The sequence below is a fragment of the Telmatherina bonti genome, assembly GCF_933228915.1.
Source record: "Telmatherina bonti genome assembly, chromosome: 6".
NCBI lineage: Eukaryota > Metazoa > Chordata > Actinopteri > Atheriniformes > Telmatherinidae > Telmatherina > Telmatherina bonti.
In genome coordinates, this window is record NC_136624.1 from 28,893,070 (window position 1) to 28,905,187 (window position 12,118).

Consider the following 12,118-nt stretch of genomic DNA (forward strand, 5'->3'; position numbering starts at 1 on the left):
TGGGTCAGAAATGGACTAGTTTCACGTCATCCTTATTCAGTTTCCCACATTGCCTTGGTATGGTCACATAGGTAATGTCTGGGCATGGGTGTAAAATATTTATCAATCTGGAGCTGACTCATCACTAATTTGATGGACAACTCACGTGAGGCCAACATTGAACTTGTGGACTTGCACAAATGGGAGCCATTGTTCCCCTTTCAAAGGCCCCATGAGCAAATGTTGACTCAGTAAAGAGAAGAGGGAGATTTTAAACATGCAACAGGTGTGAGAAAGTGTGTTCTTTGGCAAACCATGAATCTTTGTAAAAATCTGACCACGTAGTTTTTATGCTGAACCGTAACCAAACAGTGAAACAATAAAAAACACAGAAGATGCAATAAAGTACTTTGATGTACAGAAGATGAGCTCAGTATTCCTAGTTTAGTGAGTTTTGATTTTAATGAACTGTCATGAGAAAAAGATTTTTTGCTTTAAAGCTTGCAAAGATATTTTATTTATATTCACTAGATTGATATAAAAGTGGATAACAAGGAATAAAAGCACATACTGATATTAAATTTGCCCCCCTTTAAAGAACATTAATAAAGAGGAAGAGGTCCGGTGTTGCCTGTGGACACTTTACTTTGTTTGCTCAAGAAATAAGTCAAGTTTTTATCTGGAGACTTCTTACTTTGTTTTTAAACATAGTCGGCATATTTTCTGCAATAAAGTTTGCCATCAAAACCAGTTCTTATCAGAATGATCTGGGTTGAGATTGGACTAATCCTTCCCTGTATTTTTGTTAGTTATTCTGAAGGAAAGTGTGGAGAGCTCATCGGAAAGTCATTTGCTGACAGACTCTCTGAGTATGTTTGACCGTAATGATGCCAGACTCAGCCTCAGTGTTCTGTTCACTCATACCGTGAAATGAGACTTTGAGATCTTCTTGATTTTCACTTCTTTAGTATGGCTGCTCCTCACGCAGAGTTTTTCACCCACACAGTTATTTTAAGTTCAGTTAACGATTTCCATGTCAGACTACGTTCCACTGTTGTTGCAGGTGTTAGCATTTAATATTCTGAGCTACATGCTGAGGAATAAACACATTTTTCTCTTTGTTTCTCTAATGAAAATCTTGTATTCTCTGCTGCTTTCTTTACCAAAACCTACCGACTGTGCAAGAGCAACGTGTGGAAATATGAAATATGACATGATGCACAAATATAAGGAAACATTTATATTCTCTTTTGCAATGTATAGTGTCAAACTGCTCAGTATGCTGGTCTTGAAGGGAAAAGTGATCTTATAACAAATATGTTTTTAAAAATAGCTTTACTTTCAAATGTGAAAACTGCCATGCAACATTGAAATAACTAGATTTTACTAAGAATTTTTTTGTTAGGCTGAATATTTTTGTGCCTTTAGTTTTTTTTTAATTTTTTTTAAGCATGTTAAAGCTCTACATTGTACTGGACATGTTCACAGTGAGTATGCAACCAATACAAGTATGCAAAAAAATGACCATTAATATTACTTTGACCAAAAGCAATGCTCTGGACATATGTTTAAAATCACTTCCTGGCTGGTGGCCTCTTCAAATTACTCTTAGACAGCCATGACTACTATTTCATTTAATGTTTCTTAGCAATCAAATTGTATAATTTTACTTTCTCGAGGATTCTCTCCCCCCGTTGACATTTTGTGCAGATTAATTTTTGCTTTTTTTTTTTCTCCCTCTTGCTTCTGTGTCTGTTACCTTTCATATTTCTTGTAAAATAAATATGGCAACTGAATGACCACCTGATAGCCTGTATTCAGTGATGTTCATATCCTTTTTCCTCCAAATGCTTTGAAACCTTTTTTAAAGTACACTTGTAGCCATCTGAACTCTTGTTCAACTTGTAATAACAAATTTTTAATAAATGAAATGTTAATAGTATATATGAATATCTTACATCATCATTTTCATCAGGAATTACTGATCTCAGTGAGGCATCTCCAGTTTTGCTGTTAAGGCGACTTGTTGCAGCCGGGGGAGCTCAGAAGGGATGTATTTCCTGGGAGAGAATAATTTACTTTGATGGCGACTTTTAGGTTTGTTGTTCTTCAGACAAAAAGCTAAAAAAAAAAACTAAAAAAAAAAACAAGTGAGGGAGGAAGCAACCCTAAAAGCATAATCTGCAAGGCTGATTTACACTTAGTGGAATTATCTTTAGCTTCTCAATAGGACAATGTCCAAAATCCTTTGTACCGAAAAGGAAGTTGATGCTGCATCAGATAATATGTCTGCAACTGTCCAGCCGGCATGATTGTAATGATTTGGGTTGAGTTGGACTGTAAGATAAAGCATTCAACCAGTGCTTTGCTTGTAATCTCCTGCAGGAAAGCTTCTGCATATCAGAGTTTTAAAAGGCAGTTTCATTTCTGAGGAAAACAATGAGGCATTAAAGGGACATTTGAGCTGCTTTATTATTAATTTTTGTGCTTTAGCTGGCAAGTGGTCTCTAAGCTGCTGCTTACTTCTACATAGAAACACTGAAAAAGAAACAAACCTATAGGTGAGAAACATTGGACTTCCATTTGTTTACTCTAATATAAAGTAAGCATAGGTACTTAAGTGACTGAGTGCTGAGCTTTTGTCTAACAAATGCTCCACAAATAAGATGATCTATAGGATGGATTTACATTTTTAATCTAAATGCTGATGACTCTAAAAATGTGGTTAAGTTCCCGGAGGATGAATTTAAATTAGATTGATGAGCTACGAGTGTTAAGATACTTTCTCTCTGTGTAATTATAAACCTCTGCAGAAGGAGTGATTGTACTTGACTTTTTGTTTTGTGTACACACGAGTTGGAAGCAGAAGGTAAAGAGGTTCTTTTAAAGCAGATGCCAGGTGGTTGCACTTTATTTTCTACTTTAAATTCATAATTCTGCTTGATGACAAAAACTTTGACTCACTAAATTGATGAGATTTAAGAACAAGATGATATATCTTCATTGTATGAGTCATATTTATGCTAAATAGTGATATCTAACTAAAATTGCTGATTGACTGCGTATCTATGCCTTTAAAACCTTATAATATGGCTACAGCAGTTTTGCTATGATGCAAACAAAATGTGAAAATGCTCACACAGGACAAGAGAGAACAAATTTGGAATACAGATTATAAATAGTTGTTCAAGTTAAACATGTTTGCAAGAAATAATAAAGCTAAAATATAAATCACAAACCAGTTACTTAAACACATCCGTGATTGGCCCCTTCCCAGCTCTTCTATTTTTCTATCATGAAGGACTCATGTTGTCATTTAGTTTGATCACATCCATGTCTTTTATCTCAGGTTAAAGTTGTTTCAGAAAAAAACCCGATTGCTTGTATAAAATCTTCTTTACAGAAACTTTGTGTTGTTCTCCTTTCCTTGATAAACAACATAAGAAAAATCCTTTTTGGAGCTATAAAAATGGAAACAAATTAGAATAGAATGAGCCTTTGAACAATGAAGCTCCTAAAATGAGAAGCTGATGTTGTAAAAGTTATAACCATCCTTTTACAGGATATTTAATGAAGTTAACAGGTTCACTTAGATTTGGGAGCAGGGCCACTGCTCAGCCACACCTCTAATCACCTGCTGAGGCTTCTTATGCTTTGTTTACATCCTTGTCTTGTTTGTCTCCACCCTTTTTATTTTCTGTCCTCATCCCTCTGCTTTTCCTCCATCTGTTTCTCTTTCCTTCATTTTTTTTGTCCACTCTCTCATTATTAGCCCTTTAGTCTGTCTACCCTCACTATTTGTCTTACATCCTCTTTCATTCTTTGAGTCATTCATCCATTTGTCCTTCTTGTCTCTCCCCTTATTTCAGGTACCACTCGCAGGTTCCCTATAAAGTCAGGGTTGCTGACATCCTGAGACAGTGCCCCACCCTAAGTTTCCTCCACCCAGCATGTAATCATCATGACACCCTATAGGATCACTCCTTAAAATTTATCAGTCTCATTCCACCATAAGCTTTCATTAAACCACCAACTCACTAAATCCTCAATGTGATGAACTTTACTGTGAACTAGAAATGTATACAGCCCAAACAGGCCCACGCCACAGATGACTGGTTCCTTAGGTTTGTTTCCAGAGTAAATGTGAGAAACACTTTTCTTTTTCCTGAAAACCAAAGTAGTTCAAACTAAATGCATTGTTGGTGGCATAAAGCTTTAATAGTTGGAAGTGAACTGACCCTTCAAATTTTAATTAGCTAAAGATAAACATTAAAAAAAAAAAACTGTTAGAAAGATCATGTAAAAAATAATGTTCACATTTATAATAAAAAGTGCTTTTTTCCATGTCCAGATTAGTCCATCTTTTTTAGGTTTGGATAATAAAGAAAAAAAGATTACAAAAAGAAGCTCCACTGCGGGGACTAATTGTATATTTTGGACTGATTGTTAAGTCTGTCTGAAAGAGAACAGCAGTGGAGCAGATGTGCACTGCTGACCACTTGCAAAGAACACTTTCCTCCTGTCCTCTGTAATTTTGCTCGACATTAATTGGCATGTTCATATCCAAACTCTGCATGCTACCCACATTTTCTCGATTGTTGCGATGTAAGCTGCATCTTTATTTCAGGAGAAGATTGCTCCCTTTGTATTGTCTGAGCAAATTACTCAGCAAGCAGCACCCCTTGTCATTTTAATTGCCCCTGTACTCAGGAAAGGTTCTTGTTTTAGCAGTGAAGCATTTGAATACCAGGATGTGTTCTATATGTGAGTGTAAGAGAAGGGATGAAGCTGCAATAAGGCTGAATTCATGCGAAATTAACTTCATGCTGGTTCCGGAGTGTTTCCAGATTTAACTGTGTGCAGAATGGTTGACACAACACATAATCTTTTCTGCACTAATTATGCGGAAAGAATGTTGCTGATGAAATATTGTTTTGCATGAGGCAAAAGTACTCAGTTATATGAGACTGTTTCTGAAGAATGTTTTGCCTCAGAACTGTTTGTGTAGTCAGACCTAATTACAGTTAAAAGCTGAAGATTTCAACAGCTGGCTAAACCTACTTTATTTGTCTGAATTAAGTGCAAAAAAAACCGCTTTATGCATCGTATTTACATCGAACCAAAGAAAAGAATTCACTCCAACTTAAAGGGAAAAATGTGCATTTCTGTCTATACTTGTGTGTGACTGTGTGTTCACTGTTTTTTGGTGGAAAAACAAACTGTGCATGTTGCCTCTTGAGTTTGTGAAGTATTGCGCCACTCAGCTGAAGTGTGATTCAGTTTTAATGAGATGGGGGTGAATGAGAAATTGGCCAGCCTTCCCAGAGTGGCATTGGGGGAAAAAAAAGTAAAAAAAAAAAAGAAAAAAAAAGTTGATGTCTAAATTTAGCCGCGGAGAAACAGCAGGGTTTTCTACTCTTCTTTTGGTTTATCATCACAAATAATCTGTAAGCTCTGCTCCGCAGGGAACGCAAAAGGATGCGCCACATAAAGAAGACGCATGAGAAGTTGGAAGCAGGGTTTGAGGGTGTCGATTAACGCATTTTCCTGGTTGTTTTCTGCAGGCACACTAAAACAGCTGACATTATATTTTACACATCAGATGCCATAATCACCCAACTGCTCCTATTCGGTGCTGTGACTCCATCTCTTTGCAAACAAGCGCTGCACAAAGAGCTCGCTGGGTTTCTAAGAGAAAGCGGCTCATTAATGCTGTGGAGGAGCACAGGGCGGCTGCATGGTTGGAATTCGACGGTTCTGCAGCAACATTTTCTCACATCTCCGCTTTTTTTTTATTTTTTAAATTTATTTATTTGTTTGTTTGTTTTGGAAGTTGATTACATCAACTTTTCAACGCGTCATTATTATAGCCAACATTGGAAGACCTAATGTTTGATAGCAGTTTAGATTGCAGTGGCAGGTAGAAGCACCTCGATCTCTGTGTGATCGTGGACATATTGTGGACAGTGTATGGGATTGGCTGGGGCGGCACAAGTTGGAGGGCACCGAGAGGAGTTTTGCAGGACTCGTCAACGTGAACACACTTCAGAACCAAGGACAGATCCAAACAGCTGCATGGCAAACATGCCCAAAGTGAGCATCATCTGGACTCTGCTCGTCTCGTGAAGCTCCTCTAACGGTTTCTGTGTTTAGTCCGTTGTTGCACGACTTGTGCGAAGAAGGAGGGGAACCAGCAAAAACATCGAGGAAAATCCGTGCACAAAAAGGTAAGAAACTGGCATCTCACACCTTTTCTTCCAACCTGTCAGTCTCCGTGGTTTTTTTTTTTTTTGTTTTTTTTTTGTTTTGTTTTCTTTTAAGTATTTTCCACCAAATTGTTCTCTTTATATCCAGCTTTTCACCCTGGAATATACTGTTACTAAATTCAACATAAAAATCACTTAATAAGAAACCAAACGTGCCAACATTTCTCCAAACTCTACCGAGACACAACAAAGTATTTCTCAGAGCTTAAACCTTAAACGACAGGAGTGTTACCCTGTGGCTTCAGATTGTCATTTATGGAGGGATAATTATGTAAAGTTGTATCCTGCTTGATCAGAAAAGAACAAAATCACCATCCCGCGCAAGAATAACAACCTGATGAAATATCTAACAGAATCGTGTGTTCTTTGTCGTTTAGAGTAATTCACCTGATCACTTTACAAGTATTTTTTTAAAAAACCACATAAAAATGATTTTAAACCGATTTTGCTTTGGAGCAATCCACAATAAAACACTGCTGTCAGTGGCTCATTGAAGGGGATTTCCTTCAAATGTCACAGAACGATTAACCATAGATGTTGCACAATCTTTTCGTGCATCGTTTCAACGTCAACATGTTCATCAGCAGTCAAATGATAAATGCAACCTGTTGTTTCAAACATCAATCATACTATCACTGCCAGTGTTGGTATGCAATGCAACTTCTATACTCAAATAGCCAGGTGGTATTTTGGAACAATGAAATGAGAATTAAAACGGGATGGCAGTCAGATTTCCTTGAAATACTCCGATCACATTCCGCATCTGATCCATGTTCAAATGCTATCAGCTGGCTGCTGGTCAGAACAGAGGCATCCTAATTCCTTCAGCTGACAAGTCCAGGTGGAGAGATCAACGGAGTCCCTGCTGGAGATTATATAACGATGGAAAACACTCAATGAGTTTTGGAGGCTGCTGCTTCTTTTCTCCTTCTATTTTGGGATTCCACGACTTTTACAGATCTCTTGCTGAACTGGAGTATTTTGAATGAGCAATTTCCTTCTCCAGTTATGTTGAGATAATGACGTATAATGGTGAAAATATATTGTTTTACACGAAACAATGAACACGTTTTCCTTTTAGATTAATAGAAGGACTTGGTTATAAGAAAGAAATCTACCTATTATAATTGGTCAAGAGTGATCATTTAAATGGTAAATTTTGTATTTTGGTTTTCATTTGTAAAAAGACTTTTATGATCCATGCAGTGGATTTTGGAAATAAATGATTTTTTCTGATTTAAATTAAACTTTAAACATTTTCCTTGCATAATTATCATATTTCCTTATAACTGCATGCACATGATTAGTGACCATCATTGCTTACTTTTATCAGTGAATCAAATTTTACACATGAGCTATAAATGAGAAGAACTGAGCACAACATTGAGCAGTGTTCTCGAATCATCTTAAAGAAATATTTTCTGTGCTGGGCAGAAACAGAAATGCATTAGTTAATGGTTCAAAGCAGAGAAAAGCAACACTGCCTTTTCTTTTTGAACTTTCCTTTCAGAGGGAATATTGTGCACAGACAGCCGGAGAACAAGTGACTGTTGCCTGGCGGGTGTTAGTGTGGCAGCCGTTTCAAGATAGCTTTAATGATGCTATCGAGACTTGATAAAAGCTACTCTCATACAAAGCAAAGGCTTATAATATGACTCCTTTTGAGTAAGCCTCTCATATATCTGTCAATAAGGTTTTAATAGCTGAAAATCCAGGTTTTTGCTTCAATATTTATTTGCTATTCTTAGAGGTGGACAAAGATCATCTGGACCTCAAACTTTGGCCTAGTTTGCATAGGTCAGCCTAATTGGCTGCTTCTTTTTGCACCATTAATTCACAGTGTGACCTAGCCTTTGCAACAATCTGCTGCAGACAGCATAGAAGAGTTATTAGACTCTTCATGTTAAACTCTTCGAGTCACTTTCTCACCTTTGTTATAATGTTAAAGCAAGTAGTTGAGCAATACCACACATCTCCACTTCCCGTTCAGGGAACAAAGCAGATCTGAGACATATTCCACATTACATGCTCATGCACTGCCTCCTGTACACCTCTGCGATAGGCAGAGGGTAGTGAATTCATCAATGTATCATAAGATCTGCCACCCACAACCTGATGTAAAATTTAACTGAGGAGAAATCCAACTTTCATTACCCCTCCCATAACCCCCTACCCCCCGCACAACCACCGCACCCTTTCATACTTGGCTCAACTGTGTGCTGCTTGCACTGCTTCCAGGTTGTTTCACAAAATTATTTCATGTCCCTGAAAAAATGAATGCTTATACTCGTACACCACATGGCCTTATCTGTGTTTAGCTGCAGAGGCTGGTGTTTTTGTAACGAATCCGTGCATCCCCCACTGTGACGGTCTTCTGCCTCTGTGAGCAGAGGAAACAGGACACACTCAGGTTGGATAAAATCACTGTTTAAGAGAGGAGTTCTAAGCTCTCACAGTGTGATTTAATATTATAATGTAAAAAAAAACAACACTGCTTAGCTGAAAAGGAAAGATCAGTAAGAAGTTCCCCGATAGTTTTCAAAAGCAATAGTGGCAGCAGTTGAACGATGATGGCTATGTGACAATCCAAAATAGATTAAGAGATATTTTCTGTTGCTTAATGCTGCTTTCCATTACTGTCAATATTCTCTATTACAAATGTGTTCATGAATATCCTATAAATAAACTTCAAGCTATGACTCGTTTAAAGAAAATGGTCTTTTTAATTCTACACCAGTCGTTGTTGTTGGTTTGATGAATGTGGCAAAGCACAGCAAGTGAACCTGCCCCCCCCCCCCCCCCCCCCCCCCCCCCCCCCCCGAACATCATAACAACTCCTGGTGAGATCCAAACCTGTAACCTTAACATGATAGGAAGCTATATTAGCATACATGTCTCACTGCCCACTTCTCCTGCAGGCCCACCCTCATTTTCCCCCCACAATGTTTCCATGGCAACCGTGGCCATCTAGGAGAACTACAATCCATGTGTGTTAGCTTGGAAAGTATGCTTCACTTGAAAGGTGCCTTAAATATCTAGAAATGTCTGATCTGGTCCCTCCAGGAAGTCTATATCGGGTATATGTGTGTGTGTATATATGTATGTATGTATGTATGTATGTATATATATATATATATATATATATATATATATATATATATATATATATATATATATATATATATATATATATATATATATACACATACATACATACATACATACATATATACACACACATATTGAGCTGAGAAAAGTGAGAAAAGTGTCCAGGGAAGATTAAAACCACTATATATATATATATATATATATATATATATATATATATATATATCTCATAAAGACATGGGAGTTGATTGATGTTTTTTTTTTTTATGATAATATTTCTTTTCATTTGCTCAGAAACTATCCAACATGCTGTATTCACTGAGAGAAGACTTAAAAGGAAACTGCATCCAGGTTCTGTGAACAACAACCCCTCTCTTCTTCAACCAGCTAAACCCTGTTACCTGAACCACCATGCTGTATGCAATGCTGTGCTCCAAATGGCGGGCCAATCCTGTCCATCACTGGCCTGTCCACATGTTCCTGCTGGAGCTGCTGATTCCAAGAGTTCTGCCAAGCATCTCTAGATTACCTCCTGCAGCCAAACGTGAGATCATTATGGATGGCGATTTGGTGATTGGAGGCCTGTTCCCTGTACACGAGAAAGGAGATGGGATGGAAGATTGTGGGAAGATCAATGTTGAAAGAGGGATCCAGAGACTGGAGGCCATGTTACTCGCACTCGATGAGATTAACTCCAGTGATCGCATCCTTCCCGGACTCCAGCTGGGCGCCCACATCCTTGACACCTGCTCCAAGGACACCTACGCTCTGGAGCAGTCCCTAGATTTTGTCAGGGCCTCCCTCACAAAGGTGCACGATCCAGGCTTCATCTGCCCAGACGGCTCCAGACCTATCCAAAATGAGGTGCCACTGGCCATCTCGGGGGTTATTGGAGGATCCTACAGTGATGTTTCCATTCAGGTATGTGGGCCAAACCATTTGCCTCAGAGTTTTTAGTTTTCAGATTGAGAATACAAACACTTGCATACAGCCTCAGTAATAATGCAAAACTAACAATAACAACCCTTGTATTTATTTTTTTTTTAATATAAATGTTTATTTATTAAGCAAGAAAAAGTGTGGTCATTAGATTTAGCTACATTTAAGACTAACCTATAATTTAAATGCATCACTTAATCAGGTGTAGTCATTAATCCCTAACATTTAGTCCGACTGCATAAATCAACTACGAGCTTAACAGTTATTGGTTTGGATTCATTTTATTTACTACTTTGAACATGCATCTGTTATGTCAATAACAAGTTTAGTATTTAAAGAAGTAGGCCATAGCGACATCCTGTATTTAGTTATTATTAACACATTATACATTAAAAGATAATGGATTATTATACTTATAAATGATTAGTTATTTTTGCTTGTGCAATATTGATATTTGCTGCAATGTACTTCTCCTGATGTTCCCACAAAGCAGTGAATGATGGAGGTACAGATTCTTGAAAAAGTTAGGACTGAAGGTAGAGTGTGATCTGTTTTGAGATAAGGTGTTGTGTGAGTCTGTAGAGATCAATGTCTTATCGCTGCATGTTAAAGCTGAATGAGAAGTCTGACAGACAGATTGAGGATATCCACCACCATGTAATGACTGTCTAAAGCCTCCATTATTACACACAGGGCTTTCTCGCTCAGAAAGCAGTGAATGCTACAGATCCTCCTCTCTTGTATTGTTGATGTTTTGACAAAAGACCAGCATGTTTTTTTTTTTTCCTCTCCATGGCTCTCCATGAATGAATCTTCAACAACCACACAGCTTCAAAAAGAAAAGACTCAAAAAGAAACTCACTGCTTCTGTGTGTGTGTTTCTTTCATCTGAATACATACCTCTTCTGTCACTTGCTAAACAGTGTTTTTTTTGTCAGTGCTTTCACTTCCTCAACACTAAAATGAATCAAACTTGGAACACAGCTAGAGGCCCGTGGTGGGAATTTTTTTAGGAGGTCAGTGGTTTACACAGTCCCCATTTATCCCAGGGAAGCACTTTGTGGTGATGAAGAGTATTATAAAAGTAAGGAGGATGAGTGCCAGGAATCATCCTGGGGAACTTTGAGATGAGCTGCTTTTCCCATCTGTGGGGTGCATCTCTTCTGGCTGGCAGGGACGTGTCCACCTGCAAGTGGAGGGCAAGCTGATGCTACATGTTAGAGGGCCAAGGATGAGATGTGGCAAAGACGGTGGGAGAGAAGCCAGTTTCTCATCAGCCTCAAAGGACTTGTGAATAATTAGCCCAGCAATGTACTGGAAGCTCATCATTATCTTACTTATCCTGGTGTATTCTGTTGCTTGTTAGTTATTCTCAGTGCTGACACTCTTGAAAATAGTTTTTTTTTTTGCCATCTGGGATGTCAGCTATATAAGCAAGCGTGCATAATGACTCAGCTTCAGCAGCCTACACATTTTACAGTGATGAGTTTAACCTGGCATTATAATGAAATAATTTGAACAAGAACAATGAAATAATCTTGAACCGTTCCAACATGTTTCCAGGACAAGTAACATGAAGACAAAATATCTAACTCTGAATCCACAAGGTATCTGCTTCAGAAGCTGGATGATAAAAAGCTGTTTTTAGCTCAGAGTCATGATCATACTCTTCAACTTTAGATAAACTAACTTTAAGCACAAAAACACAAAGGCACCAATGCACGTCATTAAAAACATCACATCTTTGTAGCATTAATGACAAAAAAACAACTATAAATCCTCCAATCCTGAAAGATTGACCATGCAAGTGCAATTTTAAAATTCCA

General features: G+C 37.9%; 1 protein-coding gene across 3 annotated transcripts in view; it reads left to right on the forward strand.

Annotated features, from left to right (window-relative positions):
* Nucleotides 1–9,764: 9,764 nt before the first annotated feature.
* Nucleotides 9,765–12,118, forward strand: part of grm2b (glutamate receptor, metabotropic 2b) — a gene marked incomplete at both ends in the record, with an annotated part of 21,100 nt that continues 18,746 nt past the window's right edge. For 2 of the 3 annotated variants that reach the window (XM_079242512.1, XM_079242513.1), the window contains one exon: nt 9,819–10,274. In XM_079242512.1, coding sequence (XP_079098638.1) covers nt 9,828–10,274 — 447 coding nt within the window. Of the gene's footprint in view, nt 10,275–12,118 lie in introns of all 3 variants that reach the window. The other variant, XM_079242511.1, reaches the window with a different exon arrangement.